General features: G+C 40.5%; 1 protein-coding gene across 2 annotated transcripts in view; it reads right to left on the reverse strand.

The window, feature by feature from the left end:
* The window catches only part of htra3b (HtrA serine peptidase 3b), a 40507-nt gene extending 21719 nt beyond the window's left edge, over window positions 1–18788 (reverse strand). For both annotated transcript variants that reach the window (XR_009511263.1, XM_059964892.1), the window contains exons 1-6: window positions 18008–18788; window positions 15175–15274; window positions 11162–11387; window positions 9133–9327; window positions 1292–1324; window positions 939–1053 (exon numbers count right to left, since the gene is read on the reverse strand). Coding sequence is in view for 1 of the 2 variants with exons in the window: in XM_059964892.1 (XP_059820875.1) it covers window positions 939–1053; window positions 1292–1324; window positions 9133–9327; window positions 11162–11387; window positions 15175–15274; window positions 18008–18428 (1090 nt within the window). In the remaining variant the exon portion in view is untranslated. The remainder of the gene's footprint in view (window positions 1–938; window positions 1054–1291; window positions 1325–9132; window positions 9328–11161; window positions 11388–15174; window positions 15275–18007) is intronic.
* Between the last annotated feature and the right edge of the window lie 5238 nt (window positions 18789–24026).

Raw genomic sequence — 24026 nt, forward strand, 5'->3', positions numbered from 1 at the left:
CTTGCAAGCTGAAGAACACCATCCCAACCGTGAAGCATGTGGGTGGCAGCATCATGTTGTGGGGGTGCTTTGCTGCAGGAAGGACTGGTGCACTTCACAAAATAGATGGCATCATGAGGAAGGAAAAGTATGTGGATATACTGAAGCAACATCTCAAGACATCAGCTAGGAAGTTAAAGCTCAGTTGCAAATGGGTCTTCCAAATGGACAATGACCCCAAGCATACCTCCAAAATTTGGCAAAATTGCTTAAGGACAACAAAGTCAAGGTGTTGGAGTGGCCATCACAAAGCCCCGACCTCAATCCAATAGGAAATTTGTGGGCAGAACTGAAAAAGCATGTGCAAGCAAGGAGGCCTCAGTTACACCAGTTCTGACTGGAGGAATAGAACAAAATTCCAGCAACTTACTGAAAGAAGCTTGTGGAAGGCTACCCAAACATTTGACCCTAGTTAAACAATTTAAAGGCAATGCTACTAAATTCTAACAAAGTGAATGTAAACTTCTGACCTACTGGGAAAGTGATGAAAGAAATAAAAGCTAAAATAAAACATTCTCTCTACTATTATTCTGAGCATTCCACATTCTTAAAATAAAGTAGTGATCCTAACTGACCTAAGACAGGGAATGTTTTCTAGGATTAAAAGTCAGGAATTGTGAAAAACTGAGTTTAAATGTATTTGGCTTAGGTGTATGTAAACTTCTGACTTCAACTGTAGATATGTGTGTATATTATTTATATATATATTTACATACACACACACACATAAACATACATATATACACACTCTCTTCTTACTGTCATTCAGTTTTTATTGTTATGTATTGCAATGTAGTGCTGTTGCATAACAACAAATTTTTTCATGACATTTGCTGATGATATTGAACCTGACTCTGATTTTAAAATAAATTGCATTAATTTATTTTAAAAACTCATACCTTCGGCTTCTTTATCCAGAAAATCAGAAAGAAACATTGTGATGCGATCTGATGGAATGGCAAATGAAATTCCTGCAGTCACCTTCAGTGTGTTTATTCCTATCACCTCCCCATCCTGCAGATTAGATGTATTTTAAACATATCAAAAACTCGTCAGCGTGTATTATGCACATTACCATTTGCTGTATATGCTGGTTAGATTTGGAGAAAGAAACCTGTTTTGAGGTTTTGCATAGCAGATATGTTTATTTAAAGAAATAACAGATATGTTTATTTAAAGAAAACAATTTAACAACTTACAGGTGTTAATTTCGAATGTGAAGGAAGAAGGAACCAAACAGAATCTGACTTACCAAATTCACCAACGGGCCTCCGGAGTTTCCATACTTTGAATATGTGCAATACGCAATAAAAGAGAACAGACAAACAACATTTATCACATTGTAGGTTTGGAAAATTTAATAGTATTAAATTATGTGGCTCTAGGCACAAGTTACTGTTAACTGCCATTATCTCAAATATTATTTTAGACCAGCAAATCAGAATTTATTAAAAAGAATGTTATTTCACTTTCCCAGTTTTCTCTTCTTAATACCTTATGCCAGTGATTTATTGTTCCCCATCAGCTGACTTCCCTGGTATTTCCTCGTTGAATTTGCTATTTGAAAACTGAAGAGTGAGTTTCACTGAATAGGCATCTGATTTAATTTCTATTCTGCCTTCATCTGTCATTAACATTTGTGCAAATTTGCCTCAACAGTAATTGATTAAATGGCAGAACAGTTCACATCAGTTAATAAGCAGCATGTTAATTAATTAAAGTTATGCATGAATAAAGACAACATGCAAACACAAAATTGATCTTCCATTCAGCTTCATTCAGAGCACTAACATCTGTTACAAAGGTCTAATCTTTGCAAAGTAACACTTAGAAAAGTAAATTCAGGACAAACAAAAGTTCAAGTTAACATCAATTGACTACATCAATAACACTGGCTTGCTGGCTGATGAGTTTCCAGACACATGGCCTCGACACTCACTCCTTTGTTTTTGCTGTTCCCCAAGCATAACCTTCCACCGGGAAGTCAGACACCAGTGATGCAGAGGCCTAATTCCAACAGGTAGCCCCAGCCTGGGAGTCCAAAGTTCAAAGTAAACTTCACTATCAAAGTACAAATATGTCACTATATGCAACCCAGAGATTCATTTTCTTTTGGGCACACTCAATAAAACTACAGAATAATAACTATTAACAGAATCAATGAAAGATCACCATGGGCATTCAACCAGTGTGCAAAAGGCAACAAACTGTGCAAATACAAAAAGAAATAAATAATATTAATAAATCAATAAAGAATAAATATCAAGAGCATGAGATGACGGGTCCTTGAAAGTGAGTCTACTGGTTGTGGGAACAGCTCAATAATGGGGCAAGTGAGGTTGAGTGAAGTTATCTCCTTTGGTTCAAAAACCTGTTGGATGAGGGGTTGAAACTGTTCCTGAACCTGGTGGAGTGAGTCCTGAGGCTATTGTGCCTTCTTCCTGATGGCAGCACTGAGAAGAGAGCACGTCCTGGATGGTGGGGCTCTCTGATGATGGATGCTGCTTTCCTGCAACAGCGATTCATGTAGATGTGCTCAGTGGTGGGGAGGGATTTACCCATGATGGACTGGCCTGAAACCATTACTTTTTGTAGCCCAATCCCAGATTCCCTAGCTATCAACACTGTTAAGATGTCTGAATATCTAAGAGCATCCTTGACATTACCTTCTACTTAATCTTACCTTTCCGATCAATTTTACTCACAGAATTCAGAGGGATGATTGGGCCTTCAGTTCTAATCAGTCACAGGTTCACTGTGGATCCCTGCAGGTTTGCTCTTTCACTTCAGCATACCAGTTGTCAACACTGGTGAACAACTGTCCCAATGATCTAACCAGTCGAGGACTAGTTTAAGATTTCTCTCCAGAGAACTGAAATTGTCCCCCATTATTGAGGTAAAAGCCACCTATTCTGAGCAGACTACCAACTACTGATGTGGATTTTAATATTGTTGCAGGCAGGTTTGCCAGAGCTGTTGGGAAGATTTTTGAAGTAATTTGACAGCAGGATGGGTAATTCAGTGATAGGGCTGAGGATGGGGTAGTTGATAGATAAACAGTGTGTTATAAGACTATCAGGAAGGACAGGCAGATGACAGGCCAAAATTGCTATCAGTGGGATGAGTTGCATGGCAACGTGGACAGAATTGAAAAGGGTGATGAATACAGAACTGAACGTCTTATATATTTGCATGCATGCAGTATACGGAATAAGACAGATTACCTTGTAGGGCAGTTAGAGATTAGCAGGTATGATGTGGGCATCACTGAATCATGACTGAAAGAGGATCATAGTTGGGAGCTTAACATCCAAGGATACATAATTGACTATCAGAAAGGACAGGCATGTAGGCAGAGGGAGTGGTGTGGTAAAAATGAAATCAAATAATTAGAAGTGGCAAAAGACCAGGATATGTAAAATTGTTGTGGGTAGAGTCAAGAAACTGCAAGGGTAAAAAAAGACTCCAATGGGAGTTATATACAGGCCCTCAAACAGAAGCCAAGATATGGAATACAAGTTACAACCAGAGATATGCATGTCAAAGGGTCAATCTTACAATAATTATGGGGAATTTCAATATGCAGGTAGATTGGGAAAAAAAATCAGTTTGATGCTGATTTTCAATCCCTAGAGAGAGAATATGTAGAATGTCTAGTAGATGGGTTTTTAGAGCAGCTTGTAGCTGAGCCCACTAGGAGATTAGCTATTCTGGAATGGGTGTTGTGTAGTGAACTGGATTTGGTTTGGGAGTTTGAGGTACAGGAACCTGAGGAGACAGTCATCATAATATGATGGAATTCACCTTGCAATTTGAGGGGAAGAAGCTAAAGTCAGATGTGTCAATATTACAGTGGAATAAAGGGAATTACAGAGACATGAGAGAGGAGCTGGCCAAAGATGAATGGAAGAGGACCCTAGCAGGGATGGTGCAGAGCCACAATAGCTGGAATTTCTGGGAGCAATTCAGAAGGCAACATAAAAGCAAAAGAAAGGGAATAGAGCAAAAATGCATGTGGTTGGAGAATTGGAAAGCTTTTAAAAATCAATAGAAAGCAACTAAAAAGCAATGAGGGAAAAGATAAAATATGAAGGTAAGCCAGCAAATAATATCAAAGAAGATACCAGAAGTTTTTTTCCATTTCTATCAAGAATGAAAGAGGCAACAGTAGATATAGGACTGCTGGAAAATGGTGCTGGAGGTAGAGATCAGGGAGATGGAAATGGCAGAGAAACTGAGTAAGTATTTTGCATCAGTCTTTACTGTGAAAGACATGAGCAATATCTCGATATTTGAGAGGAAGATGGTGCTTGGGAAGCTGAAAGTCAGCTAGACTAGGTGGACTACACCCCAGGGTTCTGAAAGAGGTAACTGAAGAGATTGTGGCGGCATTAGTAATGATCTTTCAAGAATTGCTAGATTGCTGAATGGTCCCAGAGGACTGGAAAATTGCAAATGTCACTCCACTCTTCAAGAAGGGAGGGAAGCAAAAGAAAGGATATTATAGGCCAGTTCCAGTTAGTCTGACCTCAGTGGTTGGAAAATGCTGGAGTTGATAGTTAAAGATGTGTTTTCAGGGTACTTGGAGGCACATGATAAAATAGGCCAAAGTCATCATGGTTTCCTCAAGGGAAAATCTTGCCTGACAAACTTCTTGAAGTTCTTTGAAGAAATTAGAGACTAGTATTGAAATTGCAGGGGCCCTGACAGATATATTTAAAATGTCAGTACCTACGGGTGAGATGCCAAGGATTGGAGGATAGCTCGTGTTGTTCCGTCGTTTAAAAAGGGCTCTAAAAGTAATCTGGGAAATTATAGGCTGTTAAGTTTGACATCAGTAGTAGGTAACTTATTAGAAGGAGTACTAAGGGATAGGATCTACAAGTATTTGGACAGACTGGGACTTATTAGGGAGAGTCAACATGGCTTTGTGCGTGGTAGATCATGTTTAACAAATCTGTTAGAGTTTTTTGAGGAGGTTACCAGGAAAGTGGATGAAGGGAAGGCAGTGGATGTTGTCTACATGGACTTCAGTAAGGCCTTTGACAAGATCCCACATGGGAAGTTACTTAGGATGATTCAGTCGCTAGGTATACATGATGAGGTAGTAAATTGGATTAGGCATTGGCTCAAGCCCAAGAGTGGTAGTGGAGGATTGCTTCTCTGAGTGGAGGCCTGTGACTGGTGGTGTGCCACAGGGATCAGTGCTGGGTTCATTGTTATTTGTCATCTATATCAATGATCTGGATGATAATGTGGTAAATTGGATCAGCAAATTTGCGATGATACAAAGATTGGAGGTGTTGTAGACAGTGAGGAAGGTTTTCAAAGCTTGCAGCGGGATTTGGACCGGCTGAAAAATGGCAGATGGAGTTTAATACAGACAAGTGTGAGGCATTGCACTTTGGAAGGACAAACCAAGGTAGAACATACAAGGTAAATGGTAGGGCACTGAGGAGTGCAGCAGAACAGAGGGATCTGGGAATACAGATACAAAATTCCCTAAGAGTGGCATCACCGGTAGATAGGGTCATAAAGAGATCTTTTGGTACATTGTCCTTTATAAATCAAAGTATTGAGTATAAGAGTTGGAATGTTATGGTGAGGCTGTATAAGGCATTGGTGAAGCCCAATTTGTTGTATTGTGTGCAGTTTTGGTCACTGAATTATAGGAAGACTATTAATAAGGTTGAATGAGTGCAGAGAAGGTTTACAAGGATGTTGCCGGGTCTTGAGAAACCAAGTTACAGAGAAAGGTTGAATAGGTTAGGACTTTATTCCCTGCAGCGTAGAAGGATCAGGGGAGATTTGATAGAGGTATATAAAATTATGAAGGTTATAGATAGAGTGAATGTAAGCAGGCTTTTTCTACTGAGGCTAGGGGAGAAAAAAAAGAGGACATGGGTTAATGGTGAAGGGGGAAAGTTTAAAGGGAACATTGGGGGGGCTTCTTCACTCAGAGAGTGGTGGGAGTATGGAATGAGCTGCCAGATGAAGTGGTAAATGCGGGCTCACTTTTAACATCTAAGAAAATCTTGGTCAGGTACGTGGATGACAGGGATATGGTCCAGGTGCAAGTCAGTGGGACTAGGCAGAAAAATGGTTCAGCACAGTCAAAAAGGGCCAAAAGGCCTGTTTCTGTGCTGTAATGTTCTATGGTTCTAAATAGCAAACAGGACAAAAAGGAGAATCAGTGGATTTTCAAAAGGCCTTTGCCAAGATGCTGCACTTGAGATTGCTTAGCAAGATAAGAGCCCATGGTATGATAAAAAAGATACTAGCACGGATAAAGCACTGGCTGATTGGCAGGAGGCAAAGAGAGGGAATAAAATGAAGCCTTTTCTGATTGGCTGCCGGTGACTAGTGGTGTTCTGTAGTGGTTGGTGTCGAGACCACTTTTTTTTACATTGTACATCAATGATTTGGATAAAGGAACTGATAGTTTTGTGACCAAGTTTGCAGACAATATGAAGATAGGTGGAGGGACGTGTAATGTTGAGGAATTAGAGAGTCTGCAGAAGGACTAAGACAGATAGAAAGAATAGGCAAAGAAATGGCAGATGGAATATAGCATAGGGAAGTGTATGGTCATGCACTTTAGTAGAAGGAATATTTTCTAAATGGGGAGAAAATCCAAAGGTGCAAAGGGCCTTGGGAGTCCTGGTGCAGGATTCAGTAAATGTTAGCTTGCAGGTCGAGTTGGTGGTGAAGAAGGGAAATGCAATGCTAGTATTTATTTTGAAAGGAATAGATTATAAAAACAAGGATGTAACACTGAGGCTTTATAAGGCATTGTTGAACCTCACTTGTGTTGTGAGCATTTTTGAACCCCTTATCTAATCTCTTTCTATTCCATGGAATTTATTATCAAAAGTCCCTACTACTTTAACACAAAGTTTATAAAATCTGTAGAATCTGTTGTGAACCACAAAACCAAAGCCCATCCAAGCATGTGATTATTATAATGTAATGTGTAGGTTTACATGCCTACTGGTGTTAATCAGGTAACTTCGAGCCAGATAATCTCTGGCTGTCCAAGGAAACAAAAGCAATTGTGGACAGTATATTATCTCCAAAGAATAGTAGCTATGAATGTTTGGCGAGATATTCTGGAGAAAAAAAACATTGTGTTCAAAAGTCAAGAGGTTATGTTGCAACTTTGGTTAGGTCACATCTGGAGTACTGCTTACAATTCTGGTCACCCTCCTGTTGAGGCTTTGGAGAGGGTGCAGAAAATGCTTATCAGGATGCTGCCTGGTTTAGAGGGCATGTGCTAACACGAGAGGCTGGATAAACTTGGGTTGTTTTTCTGGAGCAGCAGAGGCTGAAGGGAGTTCTGAAAGAGGTATATAAGATTATGAGAGGTATAGGTAGAGTACACAGGGAGTATCTGATTCCCAGGGTTGAAATGTCTAATACCAGAGGGCATGCATTGAAGGTGAAGGGGGTAGGTTCAAAGGGGATGTGAGGGGCAAGTTCTTTTTTTACTCAGAGAGCGGTGGATGCCTGGAATCTGCTGCCTGGTATGGTGGGAGAGGAAAATACATTAGAGACTTTTAAGAGGTGTTTTAATAGGCACATGGCATACGGATTTGTGTAGGCAGGAGGGATTAGTCTTTGATTTACTCTTTAGCTGGTTTGGCACAGCATTGCGGGCTGAAGGGCCTGTTCCTGTGCTGTACTGTCCCATAGTTTATGTCTAAAACTGAGAACAGTAAGCATTTATATTAACCTTCCCTGTGCCATGAATACCAATGACAGTGTAGCCATATGGCTAGCCTTTAAACTTCCAGGTGCAACATAGAAAAAGAGGACAAACTTATGCGAGCATCAGTTTACAAGTTACTCCTAGGTTACAAATGCATCTTCTATTTTTATGTATTTTCTATAAAAAGTGAAACCTGTTCAGTACCCAATATGTTAAAGGACATTCCTAATCGTAAAGAAGGGTTCACTATGGACTGATTTAAGAATATTGAGACCATTAGTTGCTCATTTAGAACCAGCCATCTGGAAGTTGTAACAAGAAGAAAAGGACATGATGTGAAACAGAGCATCTGACATGAATTGCACAGAAGCCCAAGGGCAAGGGTGCTCCAGAGAAGGGTGAAAACAATGCATATAGAATACCTGCAGGAGTCTACAACTTCATATTGCAGTTTCTGCATAAAAAGTGGATGCCAAATATGGAGCTCAGAGAAAACCAGTAATCTTTATGTGAATCTGACCAGTTCCTCTTGCAATGACATTGAACTTTAAAATTGAGTAAATGTTAGCTTAGGCTAGGATTTACTGTTTGAATTGATTAACCTAATGATCATTCTTAATTATAATGGCAATAACATAAAGAGTGTCAGAAGTTATATTTAACATTAGAATTCTTTGTCTTTGACCAAAGGACAGAGAATCCTCAAAGGCAGGTGCTAGGCAAGCTACACTTCTCAATGTCTCTTTTTGATTCCCGACATCTGATTTGTTTTTGGTATAGTTGTATTCACATAGAAACCTACAGCACAATACAGGCCCTTCGACCCACAAAGCTGTGCCGGGCATGTCCTTACTTTAGAAATTACCTAGGGTTACCTACAGCCCTCTATTTTTCTAAGCTACATGTACCTAGCCAAGAGTACAAGACCCTATTGTATCCGTCTCCTCCACCGTCACCGGCAGCCCATTCCACACACTCACCACTCTCCATGTAAAAAAAGTTACCCTGATATCTCCTCTGTAGCTACTTCCAAGCACCTTAAAATTGTGCCCACTCGTGCTAGCCATTTCAGCCCTGGAAAGAAGTCTCTGACTATCCACACAATCAATGCCTCTCATCATCTTATACACATCTATCAGGTCACCTCTCATCCTCCGTCACTCCAAGGAAAAAAGGCAGAGTTCACTCAACCTATTCTCGTAAGGCATGCTCCCCAATCCATTCACATTGGCAAATGCAGCTGCTCTTACTGACAACAGCTCAGGGAGCAGATATCATTCATGAACCTAACTAAATCCACACTTGCGCCACCACAAGTGTTGTAAGCTGAATGCCACAGGCTGTACTCATCATGCTATGAAAGTATCATGATGTATTGTACTTACATTGATTATAGCATCGGTTTGAATGTAGTCCATGTCTGAGTCTCTTAGACCCAGTTCCTTCCCATCTCTCTGAGCACTGCTGACAATTCCCGTTGTTACTGTATTTTGCAAAGCAAAAGGACTTCCAATCGCCACTACAAATTCTCCTGGTCGGAGGTCAACTGAGCGACCCAGTGATAACACGGGTAGTTTTCTCTGCAAAATATCATACATTTACTTTTTTAGTTAGAGATACTGTGCAGAATAGGCAGTTCTGCCCTTTCAAGCCACAGCACCCAGCAACCCCCATTGACCCTGATTAATCCTAACCTAATCATGGGACAATTTTCAATGACTAATGAACCAGCCAGTACGTGTTTGGACTGTGGGAGGAAACCAGAGGACCCAGAGAAAACCCACACATTCCACAGGGAGGGTGCTCAGAGGCTCCTTAGATTGAGCTATTCATTTCAACAGCTATTTCTACATATTAATATACAAGTATCATTTTATCAAATAACATCTTATTTCCTATGGTCTAAATGGTAAATATTAACATTAAAATTTATCTTCCCAATTTCTGAAGTTTCTTGGGTTTGACCTCGATAGACCCAAGTCTGCCCGTTTGGGAAAATGAAATGGAAAATTCAAAACCATCTGTTTGTTTACATCCTTTACTGCATCTTACCCTTAAGTAACGAACATTTACAACCAAAGCTTTTTGAAGGACTCCGATTGTAAAACAGGAATAGAGTTCAGCAATTTGGTTACAAAAAAAAACATTCCAAAGTCCACCTTCATTTTCAGGATTATTTCTTATAAAATTACTAATTTTTCCATGTGGCTAGAACAACAATATTACTTCCATATAATATATAGGAGTAATACTGTTGTTCTGGCACAGTGGAAATCGTCTGGTTAGGGTGCAAATATGCAACACAAGCTGAACTTGTGGACAAAATAAGGATAACTTCTTCACATTCTGGAACAGTTCTCAGCAGAAGGTGCACAGAGCAAATGGTCACATCACCTTAAAGGCTTAAAGAGAGACAATCTGATAGAAAGATACAAAATTTTGAAAGGGATAGATTGATAAAGATAGAAGTAGAAAAATGTTGTTTCCATTGGTAAGTGAGACTAGAACTAGGGGACATTGCCTCAAGATTCAGGGGAGAAGATTTAGGAAGATGAGGAGAAACTTTTTCCCAGAGAGTGGTGAATATGTGGAATTCTTTGCCCAGGGAAGCAGTTGAGGCTTCTTCACTAAATACATTTAAGAAACAATTAGATAGATTTTTACATAGTAGGGGAATTAAGGGTTATGAGGAAAAGGTAGGTAGATGGAACTGAGTTTACAGACAGATCAGCAATGATCTTATTGAATGGCGGGCAGGCTCGATGGGCCGGATGGCCTACTCCTGCTTTTATTTCATATGTTCTTACATTTAAAGTGAGAGGCGGAAGTTGCAGCACAAATACTGTCAGCAAAAAGCAGCTTTCTGACATGCAGCTACATGGGTCCTACTACTGTGTATATGGAAGAAAAGGGCCAATGACAGAAACCTCGGAGGAGATGAGAAATAAAGCCTACTCATAACCAGTTCCTATTATCTGATGAGTGTCTGCTGTCACTTCTGTACTAGAGATTTAACGACCACACAACTGGTGCCAGCCTGTGAAAACATGGATAGGCATTGCTGGCAAGCGTGTTCCCCTTGCATTGTTGTCCTTTGAGTTTTAATCAGAATCTGTAATTGTTGTGTCTACTTGAGATGAGATTGGGTTAGCAACTACTTTTTTAAAATTTAATTTATTTACTTTAGATTAGATGTCTAGTTTAAATACTGAGGGTGAAGTTTGTCTTGGGAGATAACACACTCGAGTCACTTCTCTGACTTGCATTTTTCATGGTTAGCTTCACGCAGGTATTACAGGTATGGGTTCTAATCCAGCCCTCCAGGCGGAAAAAAATTCTCTCTTTCTCTCTATTGATACTTAAGAATGAAAGTACTAATATAAAACTCATTTTCCAATTAAAAGGTTTACTCACCTTAGGATTAATCTTTATTGTTGCTATATCTGACTTTGTGTCAAGATCTTTGATTGTTGCCTCGTAGACTTTTCCATTGTGTACCTGGACCTTGAGCAGTTGCTGACCTGATAACGCATTGTTATTGGATACTACCACGTGGGCATTGGTCACAATCAGCCCACTATCTGATATTATAAAGCCAGAGCCACTCGACAGTGGGATGCTTCGTCTTAGCAAAGGGTGCCTAAACAGATGAGGAAAATTGAAACAGCATCAGGATTTGTTCTTACATCTTTTTGAGAAAGCAATGAACTTTTTATTTTGCCAGCATTCAGACTTTACTAAATCTGCTTGCTTGCTAATGTCTTCATGTATTAAACAACAAAGTGCGAGAAAAGTACTAGAATTTGATAAGAAATATCCTATTTCTTCAAATTTCAAATTTCATTCAATTGTAATTGTCATTTATTCCGCAGCAAAGTAAAAAATATGCAAGGAATACTTGGAATTCTGTACATTTTCTGAGAATATGTGTTGAAATTGATAGTTTTTTGGACAATAAGGAACTCATTGGAAAGAATGAATCAAAAATGTTGAAATGCTCCTTGTTATCTTTATAAAGTGTTCTCATGACCTCATTGTTCAAACCTCTTGCAAAACAACCCCAGTACAATGACTCCTCCTGCAACTCCTGATCCGTAGACTTTCTGCTTCCACACAAAATTTGCTAGCCTCCAACCCTGGCACAAACCAGATATAGTTTTATCTGAATTTTTTTGCAATGGTGAAGCAAACCTTTTCCTGTGATGTTCTGTTCCGTGAAGCACGTGGATCTCATGTACACCTAATGAAGTGGCCACTGAATGTGTGTTCAATGTCTTCTACTGCTGTAACCCATCCACTTTCAGGTTGAACATGCTGTGCATTCAGGGACACTCTTCTGCACACCACGGTTGTAACACATGGCTACATGAGTTACTGTCACCTTCCTGTCAGCTTGAACCAGTCTGGCCATTCTTCTCTGACCTTTAATCATTAACAAGGCATTTTCAACCACAGTAATACAGTGCACAGAATGTTATTTTTTGTTTTTTTGCACAATTCTCTGTAAACACTAGAGACTAATATGCATGAAGAACTCAAGAGATCTGCTGTTTCTGAAATACTCAAGCCATCCCATCTAGCACCAATAATTATTCCACGGTCACAGCCACTTAGATTACATGTCTTCCTCATTCTGACTTTGGTCTGAAAAACAACTGAACCTCTTGACCATGTTCACATGCTTTTATGTGTCAAGTTGCTGATTAGATATTTGCATTAACGAGCAGGAGAACAGGTAGGTGTACCTAATAAAGTGGCCATTGAGTGTATGACTTCATTTCTCATCTTTGGGCATTTGTAAGAGGCTTTAATTGGATCACCATGAGCTCCTGCTGATGTGCATGAGGAGGTACATTTCAATTTCTACAGAGATGACAACTGGAAAAGCTGAGAAAATGGGAAGACATTACAATAGATGGAATAAATGCTAATGGGAGTGATAATTAGTGGTGCCGAACTCAAGTCCAGTTCATACTAAAGCTCAGATTATATTCATAAACAATGCACTAAAATAACTTAGAAGGCTATTCAAAAGGTTGATTAGGTTATAATGTTTAATATTTATCTAGCAACCCCCTCCTTTCGGCACCTGGAAATGGAAACAGAACAGAACATCACACTTTCAAGGTACTCTCTGTCCCAAGAGAAGAAAGGTATTAATGCATTTAATCAAGTATACTGTGCCTTGGTTGACAGCATAAAACACGGGACCAAAATTAGGCCATTTTGCCCATCAAGTCTGCTCTGCCATTTGATCATTCTATCTCACCACAATTCTATTCTGTATTTAATCATTTACAGGATCAGGTTCACACCACCCTATTAAACCCACCTGACCAATTAACCTACTAACCCACAAGTCTTTGGAACCATAGGAGGAAACCACAGTAACCAGAGGAAACTGGGAGAACGTGCAAACTCCTTACAGACAGCAATGGAATTGAACCTGGTTCCTCCCTTCTCTCCATAAGCTTGGCCTCTACTTTAAGTATATCCAAAGACTTAGCCTTCACAGTTGAAAGCATCAATAAACTCCACACGTTCATCAACATCTGCCTAAGCAAATTCCTCCTCATCTCTTCTAAAAGAAGTATTTAGAAGCTGCACCTTTTGGTCATAGATACTCCCACTACTGGAAACATCCTCTCCACCTTCACTCCATTCAATATTCAGTATGATTCAATGAGATTCCCCCCCCTCATTCTTCTAAGCTCTGGTGAACAAAGGCCCAGAGCAATCAAACACTCCTCATACATCAACCCTTTCTTGTCTGGGATCATTCTTGTCAACCATCCCTGGACCCTCTCCAACACCAGCACATCCTTCTTTGTATACAGGGTCCAAAAGTGCTCACCATACTCTGAATGTTTGACCAATGACTTATAAATTCTTATCAAGTCCTTGATTTTACACTCTGGTCTACTCAAAATTAACTCCATTGCATTTGCTTTCTTTACTACCAATTCAACCTGCAAATTAACTCCAAGGGAATCCTGCAGCAGAACTCAGAAATCCCTTTGTACCTGTGATATCTGAATTCCCTCCCCACTTACAAAATAGATTATACCTTTATTTCATCCAACAAAGTCCATGATCTTACATTTCCCCAAGATGTATTCCATTTGTCACTTCATTGCCCATTCTCTCACGCTGTCCACGTTGATCTGCAGACTCCGTTTCCTCAGTGTTACTTGATCCTCCTGTTATTTTTTTTTAAATCATCCGCAAACTTGGCTATAATACCATCAACTCCATCATTCAGACCATTAACATAAAGTGTGAAAAGTAGCAGACCTAACACTGACCCCATGGAACAACATTGGTCACCATCAGCCAAAAGGGCACTTTAGTTCCACTCTTTGCCTCCTGCTAATCAGTCAATCTTCTATTCTCACTGGTACCTTTCCTGTAATACTCAGGGTCCCTTTGTCCATTAGCAACCTTGCCAAGGCCTTTTGAGAATCCTGGAAAACAAAATCCACTGATGCGCCTTTATCCATCCTGCCTGTTATTTCCTGGAAGAATTCCAACAGATTTGTCAGGCAAGATTTCCCCTTAAGGAAACTTTGGCCTTTTTTATTTTGTGCCTCGAAGTACCTTGAAAATTCATCTTCAATAATGGACTCTAACATCTTGCCAACTACTGAAGTCAGGCTCATTGGCTTATAATTTCTTGCCTTTTGCCTCCCTCCCCACTTAAAAAATGGAGTGACATTCACATTCTCCAGTCCTCTGTATCCATTCTGGACTAATTATTCTTGAAAGACCACTTCTAATGCCTCCACAATCTCTTCAGCTACCTCTTTCAGAACCCTGGAGTGTAGTGCATCTGGTCCAAGGGACTTATCTACCTTCAGACCTTCCAACTTCCCAAGCACCTTCTTCTTAATAATAGTGAATACACTCACTCCTGCGTTCCCCCCCTCCTTACTGGAATTTCTGGCATACTGCTGGTGTCTTCCACACTGAACACTGACACAAAATACTTATTCGGTTTGCATGCCATTTTTTTGTACCCTGTTACTACCTCTTCAGTATCCAATTCCAGTGATCTGATGTTCACCCTTGCCTCTCTTTAATTTTATATATCTGAGAAAACTTTTGTTATCTCATACTACTGGCCAGCTTACCTGCATACTTTATCTTTACTTCCCTTCATGTGTTTTAGTTGCTTTCTCATGGTTTTTAAATGCTTTCCAACCCTCTAGTTTCCCTCTAGGTTTTGCAATGTTGCATGCTTCTTTTTAGCTTTCATACTGTCCGTGACTTCTCTTATCATCCACAATTACATCATCCTTTCTTTAGAATGCTTCTCTGGGATGAAATGATCCCGTGTATTCTGAATTACTCCCAGAAATTACTGCCATTGCTCCTCTATCATAACTTCATTTGCCAATTTCAAAGCACTTTATTGTCGTGAAGCTTACCTTAAAACCAGTTCAATGTGAACGACTGCAGGTGCGATCTTTTCCACTACATCCGCAATAAAATTGAATTTATATCTTGGACTGTTTGGATGTGAATGATCTATACTAATCAGAAGAAATGTTGGATATTATTTCTGAAATTCGTAACAATCCTGACATCTAAAGTCAGGCACACCCATTTGAGTACCAAGGGGAGCTACTGTCTAGATGCTAAAATGACACTTTTCTGGGAGTGTACCCACTACACTCCTCCAAGAGGACCACAACCTTGTCGTGGTTTGGAGGCTTACATGCCTCAATGACCTGGAGAGCTATGCTGCCTGGAGTCAGGGCTTTATGCTTTGATTCTTGGTAGGGTCACCTGTGCCAAACAGGTCAAAGGGTAGAGGTCAGACTAATTGTGGTCCACAGGTCCTCCAGGTTCAGGGATAACACCCCTGACTGCCAAAACAAATTTGTAAACAGCAGTGAAGAATCCTTCTGCGATGATATTCTTGAGTCTCTACCTGGGATTTGAATGGCCGACAAAGGCGAAAACTGAGAGAAAGCTACTGACATGACAAAGGAAACCCTAAACACCACCAGAGATGGAGGACCTTCATTGCTGCCCTAAACACCAGTGCTGCAACAGGCAGTAAATAGTCCCTTGTATTACTGCAGTTCATACAAGAGAAATTCGGCCTTAAAGAATTCTAAATCACTACCAAAAAATTTGGAATACAGACCCACAGTCTACTTCTACAATGTTTAAACACAAAATGAAAAAAAAATGTAAAATTTTGTAAATTTTGCATCATGGAAAATTACAATAGTTAATTTTCAAGGACTGCAAACCCTCTGTGATGCAGTGTTATGTTGTACGGTCCATCAGTGAAGATCATTTGCCAAAAGGGTATGTACACAACTAAAAGATGAGAGTGCATTGGTAGTTCTCAAGAGTGACAACATTTAGAAAATATGCTTTCTTTCCACTGAGTGGCTTGGATCTGAAATATCATAATTTATTTTTCTGAGATAATAGTTCAGTGTAACCTTCAAGTGCTACTATATACGGTATCTGGTTTGGAATTCAAACGGGAGGGTAAAGAACATGTAATCACGGATAATTAAAGTATCAATTTTATACTGTTTATACTGAGAAAGGATCACTCATGCAGTGCAGATGGTCAGGACTGAATATTCCTGGAAATATTGGACTTGCGTCCTGGAGTTTCACCCAGTTACTTACAGTGGCCAAGTGAACATTCCAGTGTTTGGCTCCAGTCACTCTCCACTATAGGAAAATATTTGGAATAAAGGAAAGGGTGCAGAGGACATTTTGGAGTTTAACGTTGGAAACTCTGCAACTTTACTCTTGATTGGAAATATGAATGCACTTCACTAGAGCAGAAAAGCTATGCCTGGCTTTACATTGACTAGGTGGAACAGTCCATGTTCCAAGACTTTCCTGGTAATGCTCCTCAACTCTTCCTCCACTACATCAATGACTGCATTGGTGCTGCTTCATGCACCCATGCTGAGCTCATCAATTCATAAACTTCGCCTCCAGCTTCCACCCTGTCCTTAAATACACCGGTCTATTTCTGACACCTCCCTCTGCTGTCTAGATCTCTTGGTCTCCACCTCGGGAGTCAAACTGTCAACTAACATCTAACATAAACCTACTTATTCTCATGGTTATCTTCCCACCCTGTCTCCTGTAAAAAATGCTATTTCAGTTTCTCAGTTCCTTCACCTCTGCTGCATCAGTTCCCAGGATGAGGCTTTGACTCTGTATTTTCCCCTAGAGATGCTACCTAACCTGCTGAGCTCCTCCAGCAAGTTGTGTGTATGAATTACAGCTGGCTACTTATCTGTTTGGTGGTAGTTGCAAAGGTTTATTTTTGTAAGTATATGGGAGTTTAACATTTTTCATTATTCAGCATCAAGAGTTTTAGTGTACTAATATACCTCTATCACTGTGAGAACAAGGAATTCCAATGTTTTAATGCTAAGTGTCAAAGTCAGTGGGAAAATGCATCAATTTTAACTCACTGAAGGGATCCTTTTTTATCTTGGCCGTGAAAGAAAAAGGAAGCAACCTTACTCCAATAATAACTACCTAAGAGCAAACCTTCCTCACACAACAATGGATTACATTCAGCAAAAAAAAACCCTCGGCGACTTCTTGCAATCAGTATAAAGTTCCTTCAGAATTCCATAATAAATCCATTTAGGCACAACTGTTTTAGAAATCACCGAATCTCGCACTGTAGAGAACGAGACCATTTTGCTGTGCCAATTGCATTCCCACTTTGGCATTCCTGCTGGAGAATTTATAAACTACTTAAAACATCTGGTATTACAACAATGATGCACTTTAATGTAGTGAACAGCTGCATTTCAATCAAGAGGCAACTGAAGAAATATCATAAACTGACAGAGCCTAACAATAAAAGGATCTCAAATATGGGGAGTTGCAATATATATTTAGTACTTATAGGAAACCGGCAGCAAATCTAATACATGGCAGTGAGCAAAAACATTTAATGCAAATTCAACATCTTTCAATTGTTATAAGTTAAACCATACCCTATACTATTTTCAAATTAACCAATTACAGTAAATATATAGGAAATTCAAGCTTTAGTTTTGATCAGTGCTTCAGAATAAGTGACAGGTATTTCATGAGTTTTGAACCATCCCAGCATTTGTATGAAAGTTTACATAGGTTTATTCTGGGCGTTACAAATTGTGGACCGTTTATTATTTATGTGCAGTGATCTTGATATTGAAAGATTATAATAAGTGATATCTAAGAACTTTTTTAAAGCGGTGCTTTAACAGAGCTCACCTGGTCCACATTCGCCCTTCTTAACCTGCACTATGGCCGGCAGCCGTAGCTGCAGGGCCCTCCTACTGGCTGCCTTGAGTCTGCAGACGTTATCGTAGGAGCTGCCGTCGCTGCCGCACACCTTGTGGCTGAACTTGCACCGGCACACGCCCGGGCCCTTAGCCGCCCGCTTGCCGAAGAGCGGCTTGCACTCCATACCGTCGCCGCAGGCCACATCGCGCGCGCTCCCGCACATTTGCCCCTCGGCGGCGGCGCACACCAGGCAGCAGCGGCAGGCGTCGTGCACGTAGCCATGGAAACAGCTGGGGCTCGGGCACGCGGACACGTCGCAGCGCTGCGGGCACGCGGGCTCGGGGGCGGCCCCGCGGCTGGACGGGAGCAAGCAGGTCCCCAGCAGCAGCGGCCACAGGTAGCTGGCCATTGGAGCAGCAAACAGGAGACTGACCTGCAAAGATACTTCACAAAAGTATATTTTCACTGATAAAACGACCAATTACAAACTACACTTTAAAAAGCAACCTTAAGAATGATTTTTTTTACAAAGTGGAAGATAATGCAAAAGACTGAAAAAGATGCTTAAAACCTGAGCGTTTTAAAAGTATTTAAAATTTGCACGAGTCAACAAAGGACGCCAAACCTCTGCACCCAAAACAATTACACCCGGAACGAAAACTCGAAGCATTAGAAACTTTTCTAATTGTAAAAATGTTAATCTCCCCCAGAAGTAGAAAGCAGTTATCCGAGAGTGGAATCAGCCTCCGAGCCGCTGCTGAGAATGATGTCCAAGCCTTGAAAGCAAGTAGTAATAAAGAAGCCTTGATGGGGTTTCCGGCTGACTCACCGAGCTTGAGCCAATGTTTATGAAATTGGAGCGTTATTCCAATCCCAGCAGCTGGACTGACCCAACCCACAATAACACACTCGTTTGTATTTAATCTATAATCTTGTACATGCTCTTTATTTTTCCGCATAATTCTGATACGTAAATAATTCTCAAACCAATTTCTCAACTCTTTTGTGCAATCTTCATTTAAAGACTGACCAATTTAGGGAAGGTTTATACACAAAAGACAATTCTATATAATTTTAAAAAGTGGGCAAAATAATGAGGTTAATTCTCCATTCAGAAATCTGATTTACTGGTTGTACTTATTTTAATATACTTACTGGTTCACTGAGCGAAATTTGGAAAGTGAATGCCGACGTTAGGCAGCAAGTGTATCCGAATTACACAATGAAATTGTTATACGCATTTTATTACCGCTTTTGGGTTGTGTGGGGTGTACAGGAAGGGTAGCACCTCTGGTGAAGGGGCTTTTCGTGTCCATTCTGGGGCAGCTGTATCGCCTTTGGTCCCCTCTCAGCACTCACCTCACCTGTGGCTACAGGTAGCTGTTTGCATGTGACCGTAGCCACACCCCGGTACACCGCCTCGACAGGTGGGCTAAACCAGGAGAGGGTAGCCGATGGCCTCCCGCCCTGGTGAGTTAGGGACATGCCTGTCCCAGCACGCAGTCGAGCCGACTGGGCTGGAGTGGGCGGACGAGATCTACGGAGATCTAAGGAAGGCGGTACTGCAACGCTCGGCGGAGGACGAACAGCACAGCAAGGCACAGGAGGCATCGTCGTCATGTACCGCAGCCAAGGAAAACCCCAGTTTGTACCACTGGACCTGGACTTCTGAGTAAAGACAGTGACTTTTCCACTTTAAAAATTCTCCCACAGAGCTTCTGTCGTTGTTGGACACGACGGACAACTACCAAAGCGCCGTTAAACTGCACATGGAGCAATGCATTATTTACAATATCACCTGGGGCTTTAAAAAATTAATAAAAAGAATCAGTTCTAGATATCCCAGAATATGATATAAGCAACAAAATTTTTGATTTACCATGCAAATATATTACAACCACTTGTATTTTAGCATCATTAAACAACTTGAGGGTCTTCCCAAGAATTACCAAGGAAATTCTTACAACTTACATTTATTTCTATTTGTAACTGAAATAAATTCTGTGCCTTTGCCTGCAAGTTGTCTAGAATTAAGAAAGTCATGAATGAATATTTCAGCAACAAGTGAATCTGTGCAGAGGGAGAGTCAAACGATGTCACATTTAGCGATGAGAAAGAGGAAGGGAGAATGTTACAAGGACAGATTCCTGGGGGTCTTCAGGACTATAGTTTAAGTGCAGGAAAATATTTTTCTCTCCAGCCACAAGAAGATAGAAACTGATTCTAAGCTCTACTTGCCAGGGACAATGTTGTAGGCTCTGACAGTCAGAGAGAGTGAGTCCGAAATGCAGATATCGTTATGCAGATAACGTTATGCAGATAACGTAACTGCGTGATCACACAGTTTAATTCAAGTTGACACATTTTGTACAACCACATGGAAATAATTCAAGATGTTTCTTTGTTCATCATATGCGCAATAAAATAACCTCAGCAGCATAATTTTAAATCTTAAGGCTTTGATATTGAATACACAGTTGGTGATCACAGCCAGAAGCAACTCATTGGAAATGGATTTACTATGCAGGTAGACAGAAAATTCAGAAAAGAACTAATTCCCACCACTGCCAGCTCCAGGAAAAAGACTTCCATTTCGGTCAAGCTTTTCACAGTTTAGGGTGTCCCAAAATGTTCTGAGGCTAGTGTAAGAACACAGCAGCCTTTTTCTAGATGGCAAACAGCAAAATACCAAAAAACAGCAAAACCACAACCGTAGGGCAATGAAGTACAGCAGCTGCCAGAGAACAGGGTTCAATCCTGATGCTGACTGTGTATGAAGCCTGCAAGTTTTCCCTGGGTCCTTTAATTACCTCCCATATTCTAAAGTAGATTAAGTGGCCACTATAAATTGCCTTTAGTGTTTATTTTAAACCCAATAGATCCTGCAGATACTGGAAACCCAGCACAATCTGTGCAGTTCGGAAATAACATCTCCACCTCGCTGATGATTAACACGCTGCTCCTCAAGGATGAATGTTTAGCCCACCGCTCTACTCTCTCTACACCCATGACTGTGGGGCCAGGCACTGCTCAAATTTGCTGATGTCACAACTGTTGTTGGCGGAATTTCAGATGGTGACAAGAGGGCATACAGGAGTGAGAGTCAACATCAGTAAGACCAAAGGAAGGGTAGAATCAGGGAACGCACACTAGTCCTCATCGAGGGATCAAGTGAGCAATTTCAAGTTCCTGGGTGTCAATATCTCTGAGGATCTAACCTGGATTCAATATATTGATGCAGCTACAAAGAAGGCAAAACAGAGGCTATATTTCATTTGAAGTTTAAGGAGATTTGGTACGTTACCAAAAGCACTCACAACTCTCTACAGAGGTACCGTGGAGAGCATTTTAATGGGCTGCATCACCGTTTGGTATGGGGGGGGGGGCACTGGGCAGCTACACTACTGGAGCAAAGTCAGCTGCAGAGACTTGTAAGTGTAGTCTGCTCCATCATGGGCACTGGCCTCCATAGTATTTAGGACATCTTCAAGGAGTGATGCCTTATAAAGGCTATGCCCATCAATAAGAACCCCATCACCTTGGACATGCCCTTGTCTCATTGTAACCATCAAGAAGGAGGTACAGGAGCCTGAAGGCACACAGTCAATGATTCAGGAACAGCTTCTTCCCCTCTGCCATCAGATTTCTGAATAGACAGCGAACCCATGAACATTACCTCACTACTTTATTATTTCTATTCTTGCACTACTTATTTAACTATTTAATACATTTAGACTTACTGTAATTCACATTTTTTCTATTATTATGCATTGCATGGTACTGCTGCTGCAAAGACAACAAAATTCACAACATATGCTGATGATATTAAACCTGATTCTGATTCTGACATACACAAAATTCAGGAGGGACTCAGCAGGTCAGGCAGCGACTATGAAAATGACTAAACAGTCAATGTTTCAGGCTGAGAACCTTCACAGGACTCAGTTTTTATTTGATTGGTCAAATCTGGAGGAAGTTGCAAAGAACATGGGGAATTCATTAAACATGGGATTAACAAAGGATTAGTCTCAATGGTCTGTTTCCATGCTGTGTGACAGTATACTGATTCTGTATGAGACTACATTATCTGTTAGTAATATTTTATATGTTTTGTACCTCCAGAAACTACCTTTTTTCTCTTTCCATTTATTTTTGTTTGCCCGACACGTTCTATTATGCATCCTACTTTGTTGTACTTTCTTCAGGTTTCACCTTCAAAACTGCTCTGATCTGGTGTGTGTGAGTGTCTGCAACAGCAGCAACACAATTTGTTCAGCCAAGTGGAGGAGACAGATTCAGGCAGATTTCTGTTTAGATGTTGCAATTTTGTTCACGCTCACTTTCATTCTTCACTGCATCTTTGGCTGCTGTTTCCATTGATACAGTGATTTCAACTGCTCTTTGAAATGTGAGTTGTCCTTCAGTTAGGAACAGTTTTTGCAAGATTCAACAAACTAAACAATCACTCAGTGCATCATTAAGCCCGTCATTGAACTGAATACTTGGACAATTTATTCAATTCAGCCACATAAACTGAAATGGACTGCTTCTTTCAATGGATGTTGCCTGACCTGCTGAGTTCATCCAGCATTTTTGTATGTCTTGATAAACTGAAATGGACTCCCCTTCCTTTTGATTCCACTTATGAAACCTAAAGCGTTCTGCAATCAACAATGGTTTTGGTTCTAAATGTTCCCGCATTACTTTACAATATCAGCATATCTCATTTGGCTGGTTTGGTTGGAGCAATTAAACTTCTACTCAAACCGTAACGTTTTTCCACCCATTGCACTCAGCAATATTGACACTCACTTTTCATCAGATATTTTGTTTGCTTCAAAATACTGCTTAATTCAGTCAGTAGACATCATCCAGTCAAAGCAATGGGCTAAATACACATCCTTCATTAACAGCGAGGAGGATATGTTGTCACAACTCTGCACTGACCGTGGTTTCCCAGTGACGAAGCTGAGGATCCAGTTGCAGACAGAAGACCAGTTTTAAAAATTTTGGAATTACCACTGAGAGGATGATGCTATTGAGCACGAAGCTGCATCAGATAAACAGCAGCCTAATGTCTGCATGTGTAGCTATTGTCTAGGTGCACCAAAGCAGAGCAGTGAGCCAGTGAGACTGCGTCTGCTGCAGACCTGTGCAGCAGTAGCTGAACTGCACCAGGTCTAGGCCCTTGCTCAGGCAGGAGTTAATTCTAGCCATCACCAACCCTTTAAAACACTTCTTTACATTGAATGTATGTGCTACCTGTCCAGTTAGTGAGGTTGCTCACCATGCTCAACACCAGCTTTCAGCACCTGGCTAGGTATACCACTGTGGCTTGATGCCTTGCAAGGGGTCAGTCTCTTGAAAGATATTCTGACATTGCCCCTAAGACAGAGAGTGTTGCCAGCGGTTGAAGGGATTTACACAGGTGTAGTGTTATTCTCCCTTTCAAAGCATACAGAAATGGCATTCAGCCCACGAGGGGACAAAGCAATACTGGCATTGGCGCTGTTCAGTTTTGCCTTAATGGAAATAATGGCATGCAAAACCTGCCACAGCTGTTATGCATCTGATTGTGCCTCTAATTTCACATAGAATCATCCCATGCTTCCATTTTTCTCTTCTCTTATATCAATTCTCAACTACATATTTACATGAAGCTTCCATGTATCATTTAAAAAAAGTATTAGGTGAATATATAACTGAATATTAAACCAGATGTTATCCATAGGGTGAAGATGAAATTTCTCCTGTCAAATCAAGATCATGATTTCTTTTGCAAATGCTATTGGTAGAAGGAATATTATCCAAATTTTAAGTTTCGTGAATAGAAAAGTTGTAAAATTATATGTTATATCTTACTGCAAGAAAATACTAACGTGGTGTTTCTTTATACAAGCATACTTTTACCATATCAACATTTTCGGATGGCAGAGGGGAAGAAGCTGTTCCTGAATCATTGAGTGTGTGCCTTCAGGCTTCTGTACCTCCTACCTGATGAGAACAG

This window comes from Hypanus sabinus, chromosome 3 (genome assembly GCF_030144855.1).
Source record: "Hypanus sabinus isolate sHypSab1 chromosome 3, sHypSab1.hap1, whole genome shotgun sequence".
Taxonomy (NCBI): domain Eukaryota; kingdom Metazoa; phylum Chordata; class Chondrichthyes; order Myliobatiformes; family Dasyatidae; genus Hypanus; species Hypanus sabinus.